The sequence below is a fragment of the Equus przewalskii genome, chromosome 29 (genome assembly GCF_037783145.1).
Source record: "Equus przewalskii isolate Varuska chromosome 29, EquPr2, whole genome shotgun sequence".
In the NCBI taxonomy this organism is placed as follows: domain Eukaryota; kingdom Metazoa; phylum Chordata; class Mammalia; order Perissodactyla; family Equidae; genus Equus; species Equus przewalskii.
The window spans coordinates 34193850-34214907 of record NC_091859.1 but is presented as its reverse complement, the minus strand read 5'-3'; the positions used below and the strand labels follow the sequence as shown (position 1 = coordinate 34214907).

General features: G+C 48.4%; 1 protein-coding gene across 2 annotated transcripts; it reads left to right on the top strand.

Annotated features, from left to right (window-relative positions):
• Window positions 1-1649: 1649 nt before the first annotated feature.
• On the top strand, window positions 1650-20762 carry LOC103563656 (apolipoprotein L3-like). 2 transcript variants are annotated; one of them, XM_070599377.1, is made up of 4 exons: window positions 1650-1992; window positions 13247-13357; window positions 15324-15450; window positions 18758-20762. In XM_070599377.1, exons 2-4 carry the CDS (start codon window positions 13327-13329, stop codon window positions 19581-19583), a joined length of 984 nt encoding a protein of 327 aa, XP_070455478.1. In that variant the 5' UTR covers window positions 1650-1992; window positions 13247-13326; the 3' UTR covers window positions 19584-20762. The 2 variants fall into 2 exon arrangements, with proteins under 2 accessions (XP_070455478.1, XP_008537315.2); XM_008539093.2 differs by lacking the exons at window positions 1650-1992; window positions 13247-13357 and adding an exon at window positions 14766-14907.
• Window positions 20763-21058: the final 296 nt, after the last annotated feature.

The following is a 21058-nucleotide window of genomic DNA, read 5'->3' as shown; positions in this document are numbered from 1 at the left end:
GAGTTCTGCATCTCTCAGTGGTTTTGTCTGGCTGTCAAGCAAAGTCATGCTAGTGAAAGGAAGCATCAAGAGTTAAGTATCAAAGTTACAGAAATAATGACACAAAATAACTTTAAAGACAGAGAGGTGGACAATGAAGAACTTTAAACAAGTGTCAAGGGTCAAAGTTCGAGTCTTGCCTCCTCCCCTGAGTCACTGGGTTTAATCCACAGCCTCTCCCCTCACCTCGGCTTCCTCATGTGCACAATCAGGCCACATTCCTGGCCCACTTTGCGGGGCGATTATCAGAACACACTGCACTCTTCTGTCCTCCCTTAAAGGCTGGTGGGGACGTGGCCATGAGGCCCATGGACATTTGCCCAGGTAGAAGCAGGCCTCAATGGAAGGGTCTGGGGGGCCTCCGTGTTCCAGGCCCCCTCCCAGCCCCTTCTGCCTGGGGCAAAGCAGGAAAGTCCAACAGCAATCCAGCCGCATGACTTACCATGGGGGACCCTTCCCTCAGTTTCCTTATGTGTAAAATGGAGTTGATAACTCCTAGAGCTGAGGTGAGAATTAAATAGGAAAGGCTGGAAGGTGCCAGCACAGTGCTGGCTCACACTCTGCCCTCTGTCCATGGGGGCTGCTCTGCTCAGGAAGCGAGCAGGAACAGGACTCGCTTTCTGTTTTCAGACTTTCTGAGTGGCCGTGACACTGGCCTTCCTTTCAGAGAGAAAAAGATCTGTCATCCAGCAGAAATAGGCCAGAGTGGAAAACAGCAGCGTTCTCTCAGCTCGCTCCCACGAACGTCTGCATCCGTCCAAAGGGCATTGACCACCAAGGATGGGCCTCCTCCGGCAGGCCACCGGGACCCAAAGGCATTGGTGCTGTCCCTGCCATCAGGGACAAGTCTAGAGAGAGACCTGATCAAAAGGGGAGTGGGAGACACGGACACAGTAGCTGAGCAGTGGGCTTAGGCCCCTCCCCCAGGTTCCGGGGGAGAGAGCAGGGGACAGTGGACACTGCCAGGGAGGAGGCAGGAGGGCTTCTCAGAGGAGGAAGCAGCCAGGCCTGGTGGTGTAGTGGTGAAGACTCAGTGTTCCCCACCGAGGCCCGGATTTGTTTCCGATCAGGGAACCACACCACCCATCCGTCGGTTGTCATACTGTGGCAGGTCCGTGTTGCTGTGATGGTGAAAGCTATGCCACTGGTATTTCAAATCCAGCAGGGTCCCCCATGCTGCGTAGTTTTCAGTGGAGCTTCCAGACTAGAGAGACCAGGAAGAAGCACCTGACTGCCCACTTCTGAAAGAATTGGCCATGAAACCCTCTGACTAGCAGCAGAACATTGTCTGATAGAGCGCCCACGGTGAGAGGATGGAGCAAAAGGATCGGACAGTGTTCTGCTCTGCTGTCCGCAGGGTTGCTGGGAGTCAGGGTCCACTTTATGGCACGAACAACAACAAAAAAGGAAGCCAGTCCTCCTGGCAGAAGGACCCACGTAAGCAAAGTCTAGAAGCCGCATGGGCATGGGGTTCAATAGCAGCAACCACAAGTACTCAGTGAGCACCTGGGGTGTGCTAAGTGGTGGTGACACAAAGGTGCATAAGGCAGGCATTCTGGGGAGTGTGTGGAAGGAGAAGGGAGGAGGGGCCTGGGAACAGGCCCTGGGCTGGGGGGGAGTAATTTGCTGAGGGTCCTACAGTCTGCCATGGCATTTCCTTCCAGAAGCCTTAGGCAGGAGGGCTGAACCAAGAAGGACCTGGAATGTCAGGTCACTGGTTCTTCCTCTAAGGAGGTCAGCAAGGGGGGCGGGAATCGCCAGGGTGGTGCCGGGCAGTGTGTTTGATCAAGAGCTGCCCAGAGGAGGGACTTTCACTTTCCCTTCTGCGTCCCCAAGTATATCTGGGCCCGGAGGATGTATCTGGTTATTGCACAGACACACACCTGGCGGCTGGATCTGCACAGCTAAGAACAACTGGATCTTGTTCTCACTCAGCCAGAGGAAGATTCCTTGGTAAGCTGGGGAGGGTAGGACCCCCACCCAGCTCCCCATCCTCACAACAACTCTCTAAGAAACGGATTATTGTCACCATTTTATAGATGAGGGGAAATCTAAGCTCAGAGAGGTTGGGCTGTGGGCCCAAGGTCACAGGTTAAACAGAGTCAGAGCCCGGGTTTGAACCCGGTTCGGTTCGTCTGACTGCTTCCTCCGGCCCCCTGTGCCCCTGAGCAGTGGAGAGGGAGGGAAACTGCTCAGGAGGGTTCACAAAGCTCCCTGGGCTCAGCTTGGCTTCTGGACTCCCCGAGACATGAGCAGGTGACCCCAGAAAGACGGTGGGTGTCAAGTTGCTCATCCTTTGGGAAATTTGGAGGAGGCAGAGGGCATGGAGGGAGCAGGGGAGTGCGAGCCTCTGCTCCTGTGGCCTGGCCGCTCTGCGCTGCCCAGAGGGCTGCTGCTCAGGCTGATGAGCGGCAGACGGCTGCTGTCGAGATACAGGGAATCCGAGTTGTTCCACCCACTGCGTCTCTGAGTGCCTTCTCAGTGCCAGGCCCTGTGGGGAAACTGAGGCCCTGAGAGGGGAGTACCATAACCAGGGCCCCATGACGGGAGACCCTGCAGGGAGATGGCAGGGCTTTGCTCCCTCTGCCTGGCCCTGTGCTCAGGGCTGGGGGGTGATGGCGAAGGGAGAGGCGGTCCCGTGTGCCCCGCATCAGAAAGACGGCCCGGACGCAGGGCGTGAGGGGGCACATTTCAGAACGTCTGCAGGGCTGTAATCTTAAATAAAATCCTACTGTAGATGTGTGAGTGTAACTGTGGGAGTGGGAGCCTCGATCTCTGTGCTTACACAGGCAGATTCAGACCTAGAAACCTTTGAAGTATTAAAATCCCATTTCCCCCTTAAATACCAGCATTGGAAGGCCTGCGGTTGGCCTCCACCCTGCCCCCCAGGAGCTGTGTGGCGCTGGGTGTCACTGCCCTGGAATGATTTGTTCATGTCTCTGACCCATTTTTTAAAAATTGCCGTCAGTCTTCCCACGTTGATTTGTAGGATCTCTTGTACATTGTGGATAGTTTCCTTTTGTCTGCTGTTAGTGTTGCAAATAGTGTTTCCTGGTCTCTCATGATATTTTGACTTAGTTTATGGAGTCTTCTGCAATTTTTAATTTTTTAAAGAAACTATTTTATTGTGGTCATATTTGTTTACAACATTGTATATGTTTCAGGATCCGTCATTAGATGTCAGTTTCTGTGTAGATTGCGTCCAGCTCACTACCAGTAGTCTAGTTTTTATCATCTCCATACATTTGTGCCCCTTTATTCCTTAAGGCCTCTCTCCATCCCCTTCCCCTCTAAGAACCACTAATCTATTCTTCTTATCCATTTGTTTCTTTATCTTCCACATGTGAGTGAAATCTTACAGTGTTTGTCTCTGTCTGGCTTATTTCCTTCAGCATCATAGCCTCAAGGTCCATCCATGTTGTCGCAAATGCCACAATTTTGGGTTTTTTTAAACGACCAAGTAGTATTCCAATGTATATTTAGATGACACATCTTCATCCATTCATCCATTGATGGGCATTTGGGTTGCTTCCATGTCTTGCCTATTGTGTACGATGCTGCAGTGAAGGTAGGGATGCGCAAATCTCTTTGAATTGTTGATTTCAAGTTCTTTTGTAAATACCCAGTAGTGGGATGGCTGGATCATGTGGTATTTCTATTTTTAATTTTTTGAGAAATCTCCATACTGTCTTCTGTAGTGGCCACACCAGCTTGCACTCCCACCAGCAGTGTGTGAGGGTTCCCTTCTCTCCACATCCTTTCCAACATTTGTTATTTTTTTTTCTTGGTGATTAGCCATGTTAACAGGTGTCAGGTGATATCTCATTGTAGTTTTATTTGCATTTCCCTGGTAATTAGTGATGTTGAACATCTTTTCATGTGCTTATTTTCTTTGGAAAAATGTCTGTGCATATCCTCTGCCCATTTTTTGTCATGAGTTTTTTTCTCATGACTTATGTGAGTTCTTTGTATATTTTGGAAATTAATCCCTTGTTGGATATATGATTTGCAAACATTTTCTCCCAGTTGGTGGGTTGTCTTTTCATTTGTTCTTTGTTTCCTTGGCTTTCTAGAAACTTCTAGTATGATTTAGTCCCATTTGTTTATTTTTTCTTTTGTTTCCCCTGCCTGAGTAGACATGGTATTCAAAAAGATACTGCTAAGACCAGTGTCAAAGAGTGTACTGCCTATATTTTTTTCCAGGAGTTTTATGGTTTCAGGTCTTACCTTCGAGTCTTTAATCCATTTTAAGTTGATTTTTGTGTATGGTACAAGATATTGGTCTACTTTCATTCTTTTGCATGTGGCTGTCCAGTTTTCCAACACAGTTTATTGAAGAGATTTTCCTCTCTCCCTTGGATGTTCTTGGCTCCTTTGTCAAAGTTTACCTGTCCAAAGATGTGTGGCTTTATTTCTGGGCTTTCAGTTCTGTTCCATTGATCTGTGTGCCTGTTTTTGTGCCAGTACCATGCTGTTTTGGTTACTATAGCTTTGTAGTATATTTTGAAGTCAGGCATTGTGATACCTCCAGCTTTGTTCTTTTTTCTTAGGATTGCTTTGGAGCAATTTTTAATTTTTAAGAGGTCCCATAGATCAAACTTTCCCTTTATGGCTTCTAGGATTTTGATTAGAAATTGTATTGTTTAGAAAAGTTTCCTTAACTCAGCATTATTATTTAACATTTCTTCCCGTACATTTGCAGTTTTTCTTTCTGGTTTACGTTTAGTTCCTTTTGAGATTTATTTAGTTATTTTTTGGTAGAGTATTTCTGTTTTTCCTTCTCCTCCTCCTCCTCCTCCTCCTTCTACTCGCCTCCCCTTCCATTTCAATGCAAGACATATTTGATAGGTGCCTACCACACTTGAAAAGGAACAAGATGACTTTGTGCCTTCAAAGGAGCCTCCAAGCTGGTAAGGAAATGATCCCCTCTTCTCCTTACAGCTCCTGGCAGCAGCTAGTGAGCCACGGTGGAAGGAGCTGGGGGCACGTCCAGACCTGGGCACGGCCCCTGGGGGAGGGGAGGCATTGGACTGTCCTGCTCAAGGCTGGGGCGTTATTCAGATTTTAGCTGGGACTCATGTTTCTCTGGAATTCTCTCTTCCTGTGTCTTCTTGCATAAAAATATTAAGGCTGGAGTAAGGAGCCATGAAGAAATAAATGGAACGTCTCAGAAATCTGAGAGAACTGTTGAAAGTATGTTAAATCAGGGAGGTAATTTGCATGAAATCTGAGCCATAATGTTATTTGTTCTCTGCCATAAAAAGCTTCTCATCAACATGAACAAGAAAACCAAGTCGAATTGCTCACCTGTGAGTGAAATTGGGATTGTGCTGTGCCCTGGAGAGGCTGGTTGTTTTATGTCCACACAATGGCTCCCACACCTCAGATTTTAGCCAGGCTGTGCCTGGGAGGTGGAGGGGACCCCTGGAGACACCAGAACAGGAGGTGCAGCGAGAACAGACAGGGGCCCTGCTGGGTGCTCAGAGTCAAATGGAGGAGACAGACGGCTGAAGAACCTTAACACAAATAGAACTACAAGCAGGAAAGTGGAACATTCCAGGGGAGCCTGGAGAGGTATTGGGTGAAGCCAGCAGGAGCAGGTAGCTTTTGAGCTGGTCCTCCAAAGACAGGTCAACTTTCACCTGGTGAGGAAGTGGGGAAAGTCCTGCCAGGGGTGTTACTGAACCAGGTTCATTTTTGCCCCACCCAGAAAGTCAAACACTGAGATGATGAGATTGCAGCAGAGAGAGGGTTTAATCACAAGGCAGCCAAGTGAGGAAGCAAAAGAATGAGTCTCAAATCCACTTCCCCTAAAACAGGGACTTGGGGATATTTATAGGTTGTGGGGCAAGGTGGACTGAAATGTGAAGAGAGGTGATTGGAGGTGAGGAGAGGTGAGGGAATTGCTGATCTGCACAAGCGTGGTCAGACTCCACGCCTCTTCAGAGGACCCACGCTCACAAAATCGTGGCATTAGCATGATCTGAGGGTGGAGTTTGTAGCCTCTTAATCTCAAAAGGTCACTTATCAGACATGTGCTCAGGCCTAGTTGATGGGTTGGTGGTCTCTACTGCCCTGAAGTGGAAAAGAGGTTCTAATTCCTGCAAAACAGCTTAAACATCCATTACCACGGTGACCCAGGCTCCAGGGAGCTGTTATCTATAGGGACCTAGTGGGAGTCAGACAGCATATTGCCTAAACAGCACAGTTAACAATGGGTGGGTGAACAGATAAAAGCTATAATCAGTAATTGCAAAAAGTAAAAAGAACTTCAGTTCCTACCTACTTAATCATAAATGACTAACTGTTTTCCAGTTTCAGTCCCCCCATTCTTTGGTCATTCCTCATTCTTGAGGGATTCGGCGTGAAGACCTATCTAGCGTCTTTCTGCTGAATTGGGGTATAGATCTGGGTTAGAGGAATGAAACTGTTTAGCACTCATTTGGAAATATTCTCTTGCTCGTGGCTTCAGGTTGGCATTTTGCATTGTTAGAATATTTCTACCTTGCTCTGCAATTTTGGAACAACATCTAAAGGCACATTTTATAATCAAGTATCTGACCAAAAGTATAAGAAGTATAGACAACCCGAATTTTAACAGTCCCTGAAAAATAGACCTGATCCCAGTGGGGCCTCCTCTAATCTCCAGGTGGGGGCAGACATTTGGTCTTAGTTCCTGATAGTCCTTTGTTTTACTGGATGTGCATCAGAGACCGGAGCAACAGCCCATACCCTGATCTTTCAGTTGTCATTGATGATGGTTATCCACATAGACTCTCTGTCTGGGGTCATCACATTGCTAAGGAACTCAGAATAGCAAAGGTATCAACTTATAGCAGCTGGGAGGGGCCATAAAATCTACAGAGCATGTCTGGTTTAGTTAATCAGAGGTCATTCAAAGTTACAATATGGTTTTTCTTCTACAATATGGCTTCCCTTATGTCATCCTCATGTTGAACTGGTATCAGGGGGAGAGAGCAGCCTGAGCAAAGGCCTGGAGGCTGGTGTGATCAGGAGCAAGGGAGCTGGGGGTCTTCGAGGTGCCTGGACCAAGGCCATGTGGAGGCCGGGAGAGTGAGGAAGACAGGAGTTGAGAGCGGTCAGCCAGGCCCTCCTGAGTGCTCTGGGCTAAGGAGCTTGACCTGGATCCTGTCTTAGCCCCTCCTTTCCTTCCCCTGCAGCCACTTGGAGGGAGATGCTCTGGTGGGAATCTCTATCCTGCTGCGTCTGGAGAGCTCAGGGGAGCTGACGGGAATGGGAGGGCTCCCTGTCCAGGCCGTGCATCTGGGAGGGGCGGGCTTCCTCCAGGATCCTCCCTTCTCCCAGCAACAGCCTTTCTGGGAATAGAGCAGTCAGTGGCTGGCCAAGGAGAACACCTTTGTACTAATCAGGCAGGTGGGAGCAATGTGAGCATCAACAGCCAGCTAAGGCCAAAAACAAGGGTTGGGGGCAGGCCAAGAATGGCAGAGAAGGATGGGAAGGATGAGCTCGAAGGTGCAGACCCGTTTACAAATGGTGTCATCCGGGATCCAGCCTTTTCCGCTTGCACACTCCTCTTTCGGCTCTCTGTATTTGATCTGGTCCTCGTGTCTCTTGATCTCCATTGGCTGTGCTGACTCCCAGGATCACGCAGCATTCAAAGCAGAAGGAGGAGGAAGGCGCCAGCCAGCTCTCCTCTCACACCTGTCCCTTATGGCTGGAAGCCCCAAGCCCCTCTCAGCTGACTTCCCCTTGTGTCTCAATAGCCAGGACTGGATCATGCAGTCACCCCTCACTGCAGAGGGGCCCAGAAAATGCATACCTGATGTCCAGGCCCTAAGATGAGAGGCAGCGGGTCAATGGGGAGTCCAGTGACTTTGGAGGAGGGTGGAATTGCAGGGGAGCTGGTGGGCAAATAGCCTCAAAGGCCGTGGGAATCACTGTGTTGTTAAGATCAACTTTGATAGCAAAGAGCAGCAGCCAGAAATGGATGAGTGCCAGGAAATAACTGAGCTACAGTGGCTTGGAAAGAGAAAGGAACCCACTTGGGGGCCGTCCCCACTCTTGCGGGGCCTGCCTTGGTTGCCTGATGGCTGCCTCTGTTTATTCTTTCCTCCTTACCCAATAGAAGCAACATACATGCACATCCGTACTGTCAGTGCCCTCCAGCCTGAGGCCACCAGGGTCACTCCTGCAGTGAACAAGTTGCATTTATTACTCAGTGAGGAAGAACCATGGGCCTCTCAGGGGGAGGGTGTTAGAAAGAGCCAACTCTAGGATTTGGCCTTTGGTTGGGAGGGTCGGGGAGGCTCAGAGGAAACAGGGCCCGCTCTAGATTGGGGGCTGCAGAAAGCGGGGCAATCCTGTCAATGGGCGTCTCAGTACTCTTGTCTCTAGAGAGGGGAGACCAGAACGAGAAAAAAGCCATAATACATAAAGAAGAAATAGTCATTCTTTTTAGCCGAGGGCGGGAGTGTCTGGTGTCTGTTGGGTGGCACAGAGATCTTGGTTTTATCTCTGCTAAGACAGAATTCGGAAGTGGCCTTGCTCTGTCTCATTTTGTCCTGGTTTCTGAGTAGCCCTGTCTGAGGCTGCTTTTCTGTGAGATTATTTATGTCCGATAGGAGAATAGCATCGCCTAGCTGTGAATGCCAGGTCAGCCACCAAATGTCAGGGGCTGTTCTTTTTTTCTTTCTCAATCCTTGTAAAGAGTCACATAAATTAAGAGAAAAAAAATGCCCATATATATTAAGACTCCCCTTCTTATTAAAATCAATCAACAATTAAACTTTCCCCATTATACTAACTCCTCTTTGCATTACAACTTCCTTTTGTAAACCTTTATCTCTATCTTTTCTTATATATTTTGTCTCAACTCTTCTCATCTGAATATTATTATGAACTCATGGCCTTTCATAGACTCAACTCAGCCCAATTAAACATGATCATATAATTGTTATCAATTATTAGTATGGTTCTGTGCAATTTGATAGGACTTACCAGTGGGTCCCCCTTTGAGCACTACTCTGAACATCTTTGAAAGCATCCTTGCCTCTGGAGTAGCAGATGTTGCAGACCCATGGAATCCAGCTCCCCTCCAAGGAGTCTTGCTTCCCTGAGTGCAGAAAAGCCCATGGGCGCCTGTGTGGGTGGGCACAGTGCTGCTAGAAAAAGCATTTGTTGAAGGTTAGAGTTCACTCTGATTATTCTAGTTTAATATGTCACCATCCCTGCTTTCCTTAGAGAATTAGTGTCATCGACCAGTCAGATTTCTCCCACACTGACAGTTGTCACACAGTTCTTATTTCTTTCTGGCACTTAATCCAACTGCTTCCATCATCTTTAAGGTGGTCGCTCCAGAAACCAACCCATTACTATGCTTAGCAGTTACTAACTACTGTAAAGTGACTTCTGCCCTCTTAAAATTACAAAATAATCAAAGTCTTAAGTGCATTTGGTTAAAACAAATCAATTAGTGCAGAAGACTCTGCTCACCCCCTTCCCAATTAAAAGCCATGGTTTTTAACTTTGAGCTTCTTCTTTAGGTTGTTAATCAGCATCTTTAAATAATATTCTTACATTAGGAGATGGAATAGTGTGTGAGTGTGTGCTCTGGAGGCAGGAAGCCTGGATTTGAATTCTGGCTCTGGCACTAGCTGGGTGCTTTGGGCAAATAACTTAACCTTTCTGAAATTCTGTTCCCTTTCTTTCAGAGTTGTTGCGAGAACTAAAAATGAGTTAATGCCTACCAAGCGCTTAGAACTCTGCCTGGTAGAAAGCAAATGGTCATCAAACACAGTAGCTAATAAATATTAGCTGTTGCATTTTTCTTTGTCTTGATTTTTAAAATTAATATTGTCTATTCACTATCTACCAGGATACATAAGGATTTCACTTATTTTTGTACTTTCTCTTATAACCCCTCTCCACCTCCTCCTGCTATCATTTTATCACTACATTTATAACCTCTATTAGAAACCTTTGTAGTTGTAAGTAACTTACTCACAGCTTTATTTTTTATGGCCCCATCTTCAGCCGGCATTTCCTGGTTCCCCACATTGTAACTTGAGGCTGGTAATTCTCCTTCTACTCCCTCAGAGCCTCACCTCCCAACGTCTACCATTGTGCTTTAATTCATAGATGGATTGGCAGCAAGTGTATGTAGTTCTCATATTTAAATGCTCTGTTAGTTCTAGAAGTTATAAATCAAACAAGGGTGTTTCTATTTTTGTGATATTTTAAACATTGTAACTGCCGAGTTCCCCCCTACAATACAGTTGCACGTGCTTATTGCACAGCTTTAGTTTTTCCTGACATTTCGAATTGCCTTTGTTTTCACCCCTTTCACTGTTTGCCTTCAACATTTCATCAATTTCTCTGAAACTGTACATCGTGTGAGGTGTTACATCAAGTCTCCTTGTCTCACAGATCTCTTCGCTTCTTATTGCATTTGGACTGGCTGCTCTCCGGGCCTGCTGCATGCTTGCTGTACTCCTTGGGTTCCATTCTCTCTGGGTCGATTTTCCTGATTCCTGGAACCTCTCTCTCTCAGTGATCCTTCACCCCACCCCATAAACACACCCACACACACACAATTTGTTTTGTTTGTCTTTTGCTGCAACTCATTCTCAAGTAACTCTCTAAGAAATGATTGTGGATGGTAACTTTTCTATTCCCCATTTAGCTCCATTTCTTCTCTCCTTTTATTTTCTGGAAGCCTTCCTTGACTTTCTTTCCCAAACTTCCTTTAGGATTCTTTATTTTGTCAACCACCTTTTAATTCCCAAGATCTCTTTTTTTGTTCTATTATTGTTTTCCCCTCTCAGTGCATCTTGTTCTTAATTTGTGAATAAAATACCTTTTTAATCTTCCTAGGGACAAGGGTGCAAGTTTTAAAAACTTTTTTCCCATTTTCAAAGGTATCCTTTTCTTCTGCTGTCATTTCTTGATTATCTTAGTGACCCTTCCCCACATCGTCTTTCTCGTGTATCGGATCCTAGACGCCCATTTGTCTTGAAGAGGGAGGGAGGGTGATGGCAGGCTTCCCTGTGGAGTGACTGGATGAGACCCCTAAATGCTGAAATACAGAGATACTTTTTCTGCAGTCTTACTGTCCTGATTTTCCCCTCTGGTGTAGACCTAAGGCTGCTGTGAATGTTGGATGGGATGTGGGGCTGGTGGACTTACCCCTGCTTTCCCCCTCGGCCTCTCTCTCACCTTCAGTCTCCCTCTCTGGGGCTCTGGCTAGCAGGCCATTCTTCGTGCCTACGTGCCCTCTCTCTGCTTCTCCGACAGCAGCTCCCTCCACTCCTCTTTACTCAGCATCACTTCCCCATCCAGTCAGTCTTCAAACATCTGCTGAAGTCTCTGGTCTCCTGTTGACCCCATTCCTGATTGTTATGGCAGCAGAGCAAGGAGAGGCGGTGTGTGGGTTCTTGAGTCCAGCGGGAGCATTTGAACCTTGACCCCAGGCTACCACTTACAGGATTTCTGACCTTGGGCAAATCACGTAACATCTGTGCTTCCTTTTCCTTATCTGTAAATGGGGATAGAAATGGCACACACTTCAATGGTTATTAGAAAAATATGAGTTATTATTTGTTAAATTTTTGAGCAATTCCTGGTACAGAGAAAAGACCACAAATGTCACCCGCTCTTGTCATTATCTATGGTTATACCTGTCAGGACCTTTACTATCGTTTCAGTCAGGCTCAGGGTGGGTAGTTGACAGATGTGCTTTTGCCTCTTAAAATAGGGCCTAAACGAAATCAACACTACCTTTCTTTCCTCATCTGCCAAAGCAAGATAATCACAAACAGAATTGAAAGACATACTCTCTCTATAAAAATCTGGGTTTTTTTAAAGATTTTATTTTTTCCTTTTTCTCCCCAAAGTCCCCCCAGTACATAGTTGTATATTCTTCATTGTGGGTCCTTCTAGTTGTGGCATGTGGGACGCTGCCTCAGTGTGGCTTGATGAGCAGTGCCATGTCCACACCCAGGATTCGAACCAACGAAACACTGGGCCGCCTGCAGCGGAGTGCGCGAACTTAACCACTCGGCCACGGGGCCAGCCCCATAAAAAATCTGTGTTTTTAAAAGACAACTGAGAGCTCTTAAGACTGAAGGATGGAGACCCTCGTATATATGAATGTGATTGTAACCTGGTATAATTTTTTTGCATAACGGTGGGGTTCCAGGTATGAAAAAATGTTTGTGTGTTGATGCCCTCTGACCCTGTCATTCTACCTGTAGAAATATCTTAAGGAAACAGTCTCAAATGCAGGCAAAGTTTCATGAGAGGAGGTTGTTTTTTGCACTATTATTTACATGAAGAATTAGAAACAAGCTAAGGTCCAGGGATTAAGGAGGACAGTAGACGGGCCTGAGCGCCATCAGCAGGGCTCCGCGGTGCACAGCAGGGCTGCAGGGAGGGGCCAGCGCCCCGCAGGACCCCAGGCCCTTATGGGATGGAGGATCTCACAGAAGCAAGGAGGGTACAGGCTTTGGGAAATTTATCGAGACAGAGACTGGGGCACAGGGTGCAAGACATCACTGTGGAGTGAGAAGGATATTTACAAATAAACATAAACACACAAGCAAGGATTTTCATGTTAAATGGAGGAGAGAATAGTCCTCACGAACGTAGGATTTGCATCAGAAAGCCCTGGCTCTAGCGCTGTTGTGAAAACTTGGGCTAACCTGGGTTTAGGCGAAACATAAACCTTGTGATGGTTTCCTCCACTTTAAAACGGGAGCCGCAATAGCACCCACCGCATGGAATGGGGGTGAGTGTTCACTGAGGGAGCACGTAGGAGCCCTGCACGTCACAGGCACTCAATCAATACTAGCCATTATCAATTAGGAAACGCAAATGTTCCCAAGCTCAGGTAATTTCCAGAACTTCCCTTCCCATGTTTTCTTCTCTGTTTGGTTTTACTGCTTCTATAACTTCTCAGACGGCCGTCTCCTTCTCTGTTTGTCTTCTCTTTGTGCCCCCAAGGACGATAGGACTCTGACTTGTCTCAGGAATAAGCTGAAGTGAGGTGAGTACTTTTCCTTCAACAGCAGCGAGCAGAGCCCAGGAGACAGAGACACACTTTGGGTTAAGTGCATTCTGGCATTTGCAGCCATCCCAGAGGGCACCGCTGGAGACCTGGCACCTTGCTGCTCTCTGTTGCCACAGCTGGCTCACATTTGACCCCACAATTTGTTTCCTCTTCCCCAAGGGTGAAGCCACACCTCCTTCCAGCCTGGACGCAGACTAGCAAGCTGTCAGGGAGAACTCTGAGATCCTGCAGGTGACACCATGACCTCAGAAGCCAGTGGGGTCTCCCCAGGTAGTTGCTTCCTCTTCTCTGCTGGTTCCTACTCGCGACCTAGAATTGAGGGTGGCGCTTCCAGGCTGAGTTAACCTACAGAGGAATCAAGAAGGGGGTTGATCAGTGTCCTCCAGCCCATCCAAGGGGAGGCCCCACTGGAGGTCTGTAGGGACATCTCCTTCCAGGTCCTCTCCTCAGGGTGCTGTGGCCCAGGGGCCCACTTCCTCCCTCCCATGCTGTCCATCAAGTGACTCAGAGCGAGGTCAGGACAGCCCACGGGGAGGTGGTGGACAGCAGAGGTTAGAGGAGAGTTGGTGTCCCGAGGTGGGGAGGGGAGAGGAGGTGACCAGCAACACTGGCAGGCTTCTTCTGCCTTCCCACCCTGTCCAGCCTCCCACCCCGCTCTGGGTGGCCCTGGGCGATTACCAACAGGGGTGTTCCCTCCAACTCTTGCCCTGCTGTCGGCTCGACTGCTTTGTGAGGGGCAACATGCCACTGAACTGGACCCTAGTCTGGCCTTTGCCACCTCCCAGCTGTGGGACCTGGAACACCTTTCCTAAACTCACCTGTGAAATGAGACTACTTCCTTCTGTTGTTACGAGGATGAAATATAATGTGTGGGCATGGCCTGGGCCAGTGCCTGCCACACAGTAGGTCCTCCCAAAACATTGTTGCTGTCCCCTCTACCTGGAACCTTTAGTTCCAGGTGGAAACCTCCCCCTCCCCCAGCAACCTCTCTTGGTTCACAAATGGGCTAGCCTGGGCTCCGAGGGGCCCTTGGGGAGCTGTGACCCCTGAGACCAGCCTTGGGGAGGAGGTGAGGCAGATCGATCCCAAGGATCCAGCAGGGTCCAGCCCCCACCCACTCGAAGAGCCCCCTCCACTGCCCATCTGGGAGCAGCGTGATCAGCAGGAGGAAGCCTCTGTGCGCGGGAGTTTCACTCAGTGGTCTGTAGGCTGGAACATAACTTTCATATTAAAAAAAGAAAGAAAACCATAGATGTACTCTAAGGTCGAATGCAGAAATCCCAGGAATTTTTAAAACATAAGGAGGCTTCAAAGTAACGTCAAAGAAACGTCTGAACTTGACCTTGAATTCAGCTGCTTGCTGGCTTTGGGCTGTCACTTACCCTATCTGAGCCTTGCTTTCTTCTTCTGTGAAATCAGAATAATGTCTCTTTGCGGGTGTATAGCAGGAAGCACATTTTGTACCGTGTCCCAGTGCACATATACACTAGTCCCTGTCTCTTATCTGCAATTCTGTCATCTCCATAATCCTGCAAACCACACATTTTTGGGAACTCATTTGGGCAGTGATCTTGCCTGGTGCTGACCTGAGACCATTTATAGTCATGACATTGTTGATTCCATTTAATGTGAATATTCATTTGTTTCACTGTTGAAACACAAATGCATTTCTTTTCAGGGTGCTGCCTAAATAATATACCATATGTGCCCTGAATTCTCTTTCTAAAGGATTAAAAATTCTGAATTCCTACGCACATCTAGATCCCAGGAATTAGAGAATTCGTTCTGGAGGCTGGAGTCCAAGATGAAGGTGCTGGCAGGTTGGTTTCTGGTGAGGACTGTCTTCCTGGCTTGTAGACGGCCTCCATCTTGCTCTGTGCTCACCTGACTTTTCCTCTGTGGGCTGAGAGAGAGGGAGAGAGATCTCTGCTGTCTCTTCCTCTTCTTATAAGGACACCAGGCTTATCAGGTTAAAGCCCCACACTTAGGACCTCATTTTACCTCAGTTATCTCCTTCAAGGCCCTGTCTTCAAATACAGTCACATGGAGGGGATCAGGGTTCAACATAGGAATTTTGAGAGGACACGGTTCAGTCCATAGCACCAGGTGACTCCATCAAAAGTACCCCAGGGTGACAGCTGCTCGGGAAGATTAATGTTTTACCACTTTATATGCAATACCATTTATTACCCTACTACAATTTCTTCTAATCTTATTCTTTTTTCTTTCCACGTAGAGGGTGAAAATTTTCTTGAGGATGTCATTGAGTATTTCCGGAACACGGAGAGCAGAGAGGAACTGCAGGACCTGCTGACTGATGAGAAAGCCTGGGAGCAACTTGTGGCTGAAGCCAATTTGTCCAGGTGACCTCCAGGGGGAGCTGCATGAATGTCACCCTGATTACCCCCAGGGCTAGTTTCCTTCTGGCCGGCACACCTCCTCCAGGCAGTCTCCTGTGCTTGGGGTTGAGTATCTCCCTTCTCAACAATCCATGAGCGATAGTTCCTCCCTGTCATTTGCTGGCAGTGATTGGCCTCAGGTTGAGAACAGATGAAATCTGCAGGGGTCAGGTCATGTGACCTTGGGCAAATTACTTAACCACTCTCTGCCTTAGTTTCCTCGTCTGTTCAATTTTATTGTGAGGAAAATAAGATAACACATGTAAAATGCTTAGCATAATGGCTGACACACAGTAGGTGCTCAATTAATGTTAACTTCTCAAAAGATTGCTGGGGGTTGGCCCAGTGACCCAGTGGTTGGGTTCGGTGCTCTGCTTGGGCGGCCCAAGGTTCGCAAGTTCGTGTCCTGGGTGCAAAGCTACATACCGCTCATCAAGCCATGCTGTGGTGCCGTCCCACATACAAAATGGAGGAAGACTGGCATGGATGTTGGCTTGGGGACAATCTCCCCCACCAAAAGTAAAAAAAAGATTGCTTGGAAGTGACTGGGCTAGGGCAGGGTACAGTAGCAAGAGTCTGCTTCCTGGAGATGAGAGCCAAGCACGACTTCCTTAGGGAAAAGCCTGAAAAATCCTGACATAACGATTTTGTGCCCGTGGGGATTCTGGCTAGAGCCCTTTCTCTCTCTGTCTAAGGAACTGGGCAAACATATCACCATCCTGCTGGCTCATAGGCGGGGAGGCTGCAGTGCAGCTGGCCTGAGCTGGGCTGGATCCTGACTCTCTCTGCCCAGCCCTGGGGCTTTGGGCTCATGTCTCGGAGTCTCAGATTTGTCATCTGTTCAGTGGGACTAGCAGTTCAATCTGATGGGATTGTGTTGAAGGCCTTAGAGTGAACTGCAGGGTCAAAGGTGGGGACCCAGTGCAGTCGTCCTTTCCAAAGGCCCAGGGTGGCCTGGACCAGGGTCAGAGCTGGGCTCAGCATGGAACCGGGTAGGTCCAGGTTGGAGGACTAGCAGGAAGGCTTAGGCATCGAGGCGGGACTAGAGTGAGGTGACTGAGGCTCTTAGGACACAAACTTGAGGAGGCTGTGGACGTAGCAGAGGTCCCGTGAGTGGGAGAGGGGACATTTCTTCCCTCCCTGATGTGATCCCCTCGCTGCTGGGCACAGAGGGCCCTGGGGGATTGTTTCCTCCACGCCCTACCTGGGAGCTGGGGGGTTCTCCACTGCCATTTAGGACCCTCTTCTGTTTTACACAGTGCAGCCCGTGACCAGAGGGAAGACAATGTGGCTTAGTGACAGCTTCCAGTCACAATGAGTGGCTGCCATTTTTGTGTAATGTGTGGGACTCTGAGGAGACTCACAAGTCCCCACCAAAGAGGAAAGAATTTTCCTCACTACCCTGTCCCAGTGCAGGTCTCTTCAGGCTTAGTGAGTCATCCAGATGGTTCTTAAAGTGTCTTGAGTCTGTTAGAGGTTCTGTAAAGTGGCACATGGCCTTGGTGCGCATGCATGTGAAGCTGTCACCAGCCTAGGTGTGAGCTCGATTGGTGACACCTGAGAGGTCGGGGGTGGTGGACAGTGGGTCAGGAGTCAGGGAGGTCAGCTGGAGAGTCTGAGGGGAAGCAGGGTTACCAGCAGATGTCCTGCTTCCCACTCAGCTGGGGCAGTGGCTGGACCCAGTGACCTTTAGCTGGAGAGGTCAAAGGGCATCAGGCTTGGAGGAGAGCAGATGCCAGGAAGCTGATGAGTAGGTCCCTTTTAGCTCTGAGTTTGCTTTTTTTTTTAATTCTAAGTATGCAGAGTTAGCCAAACTGCAAAGTCTGAAGGCACAGTCTCCACGACCTCCCACATTCTGACACCAACTGCAAATTTGGGGGTTCCCAAAACCACCCTCAGATTCAATAATTCCCTAGAAGGATTCACAGAGCTCACTGAAAGCTGTTATACTCATTTTACACTTTGTCACAGAGAAAGGGACTCAGGTACAATCAGCCAAAGGAAGAGTCGCATAAGGGAGAGTCTGGGAGGATCTCAAACGTGAAGCTTCCGTTGTCCTCAGGACACGTGACTCTCCTGTACTCAATGTGTGACAGTGCGCCAACCAGGGAAGCTCATTCTGTTAAAGAAAAAACATTATCCTGAGACTTGTTAAAATGGTAAGGAAGACTTTCCTCAGGGCTATTGCTATACATGTCAAGACTAACGCAATAGAGGAGAGAGAGACAGGGCTCAACTCCGAGTTCACCAGAGACAGCTGGGGATTTATAGCCAATGCACAGAATGAGTGAGTTGATGGATGGAAAATTACTAAGAGGAGACTTCAAGGGCAGGGGGATTCTTGCAAAAAGCAGATCAAGAACTTACACAGCAAAGGTAGGGGGTGAGAAGCATGATCAGCTCTCAAGGGTGATCAGATATCAAGAGTGGGGAGATTCTCTCTAAACTGACTTAGTAGGATTCTTTCTAAGCCTGGATGATACAGCCTGCCAAGGACAGGACATGGAGGCCACGTTAAAGGCCTAGCTGAGAAAACAGCTCAGAGGAACCTGAGTAAAGTTCGGTCATGAAAAGAGTCTTTGTTGACCTGATCTTCAGTGTACAGAGTTTTTATTGAGACTTAATCGCATGCTGCCCACATGGCTGACCTGTGGTCTCCAGCCTCTCCTGGAGGTCAGATTAACATCTTTAATCTCCAGTTCCTCCAGAGGTCAGAACCACAAAACCCAAAGCCCCCATCATGCATCACCTTGTCAGAGTGTCCAGCGGCCAAAGACCCAGGCAAATGAAGACAGTCCTATCAGTCAGAACATTCCAGGGGCCAGAGGTCACGTCTCAGTAGGCAAGGCAAAGGGCAGACTTCTCTGTGGGTGAGGTTAATTCTTCACCATGCACCAAGAGTCTCTGAACGAAGGTTCTTCTGCTCCAATCCTACTCTTTGTTCATGTATGGAGTTCCCACTCTACAAACACTTTGGTAGTGATAGTGTTGACGTGTTCTTGAGTGAGAAGCATCTCTAGCAAATACTTACTACCTAAGAGCATCTGAAGATGATTTTTACGTACTAATTCTCTGATTAACAAGTATATGGAGGATCTACAGTTTTCAAAACATGTGTTTAACATTGAAAGAAAAATTGCCTACATTTGTCAAATTCCTTTCCATTTGATGGATAGTAAAGGCTCTGTGATTTTTGCAGGAGAGAGCTTATCAAGCCCATTTTTCAGAGAAGCAGACCGCCTGCTTAATCACTTGACCTTTGTTGTTACAGGGAGGAGGCAGATGCGCTGCCTGAAGGTCTGAACAAGCTGCACACAGACCAACTGGACAGGGAGAAGTTTCTGAACGAGTTTCCTCGGGTGAAACAGGAGCTTGAGGAGCGCATCGGAAAGCTCCACGCGCTTGCAGACAAGGTTGACAAGGTACACAGGGACTGCACCATCTCCAACGTGGTGGCCAACTCCACTGGCGCTGTGGCTGGCATCCTCACCATCCTTGGCCTGGCTCTGGCACCCGTGACAGCAGGGGTCAGTCTGGCACTCTCGGCAACTGGGATGGGGCTGGGAGCCGCAGCTGCTGTGACCAGTGTGTCCACCAGCATCGTGGAATATTCAACCAACTCGTCAGCAGAAGCTGAAGCCAGTCGCCTGGCATTATTTGACAGCAATAAAGGGGAGATAGTTAAGGAAACTCTACGTCACGGCGCACCCGACATTGTTTCCATATCAAAGAATTTCATCGAAGTCGTGAAAAATATTGGGAAGAACATCAGGGCTATCAAGGTAGTCGAAACCAAACCTCACTTGGTAGACCACGCCAACCGCCTCATGACTGTTGGGAAGATCTCAGGCCGAAGGGACAAGCAGGTGAAGAAAGCTTTTGGAGGTACTGTTCTGGCAATGACCAAAGAAGCCCGGGCCACAAGTGTGGCCACCGTGGGTGTCTCCCTTCTGATGGATGTGATCAGCCTTGTCCAAGATTCAGTGCATTTGCATAAAGGGGCAAAGGCAAACACAGCTGAAGAGCTGAGGCAGCAGGCTCGGGAGCTGGAGGGGAAGTTGGAGGAGCTCACCCAGATCCATGAGAGGCTGCAGTAGGGCCTCATTCCCTGACCCCAGGGCAGTGCAGGAAGCAGGGGCATGTGCTGGACAAAGGCATGGAGGTACCTTGTTAGAGGGAAAAATGGGGCAAGATAAACTTGATGGGACTGGGTGTTAAGAAGTTTGGCATTTCTGTAGCTGAGCACAGCAGGGAGGGGTTAATGCAGATGGCAGGTGGGTCAGAGAGAAGGAAGGAGCGCAAGCCTGGAATAAGGGAGGAGAGGGGATAGGGAGTGAGGGGAGTAGGGAGAGACCTTCGACTTTGCACTAAAGAAGACACTGGGGGCATGGATAGAGAGAGAGCTGTGGGGGAAGAAGCAATGAGAAGGCTAAGAATACCAGAGCTGGAATCAAGAGCAAGCTAGAGCGTTAGAATTGTTGGAATTTGGAGAAGCAGCCCGGCTCCCCTATTGACCCTCCCCGTGCTTTGACCTCCCGGCAAGAATGCAGTCTTTCCCTGTGGTGATCTTCAGCCCTGCCTTTTCGTGACCAACCCAGCTTTGTCTTCCAGCGCGTTCATCTTAGTTATGTTAAGGCTCTTGACACCAGCCCTGATAGCAGTTTCCCTACGCTGAACCCAGCATATATGGGGTTGAAACTAAAAGCCACCACCCCCGTTCCTGCTTCTGTAGCTCATCTCACATGTAAATACCTGTTCCCTTAACCTTTGCCTCCTTGAGCTCTACGACCAAACAGGAGTTACAAGTTGCTAAAGCCCAGGTGGCCTGGAGTTGGAGGCACAGGAAAGTTTAGCTAACCATGTGTCCTTGAAGTTTGCCAAGAAAACTGCTGTCTCAAGAATATCAAAGAGTGGAGGCTTCCCAGACCTCAGCTCCTCGACTCCCGACGCTCACTCGAACCCACCTCAATCTGGAAGACAAGAAGGAGAAGGATGCCCACCTGCCATCCTCCTAACCCACCATCCCATCTCCCCCTGACCCCCATCTCCCCTCCCCCGCTCTGCCTCCTGCGCCCCGCCTCACTACAAGCAGCCTCTCAAGGCCAAAGGCAGGCTGATGAGAAAACGCTGGCCCGCACAGCTACATGCGCCTCCTCCCCTTCCCAAAACCCCAAATAAAAATCCCTACTTGTTCCTTATTGGGGAGCTAGCAATTTTAAGATGTGAGCCCTTGCTTTACTCCCTGTGCTTGGCATAGTAAAGGCTTTCCTCTTCCACTCAAGACTCTGTTCTCGTTATTTGGATTGGCATCGGGTTCAGAGACTGAACTTTCGGTTACAGTTAGGCACTGACTTTTTGATGATGACAGTCACGGTGACTGTGGTAGTGACGAGAGCAGAGTAGGTGGAACATTTAGCAAATCACTGGTGCTCTTTGGGGCCAGGGTGCACTGAGATCAACGACATTCCAGTGAAATTGCAGATGCTGTGTTGGAACAGTGGTTGATTTGAAAAAGAAAGGGAAAGAGAAGGAAAGTGAAACCAGATGCCAGCATCAGGTCAAGGAACCTTGT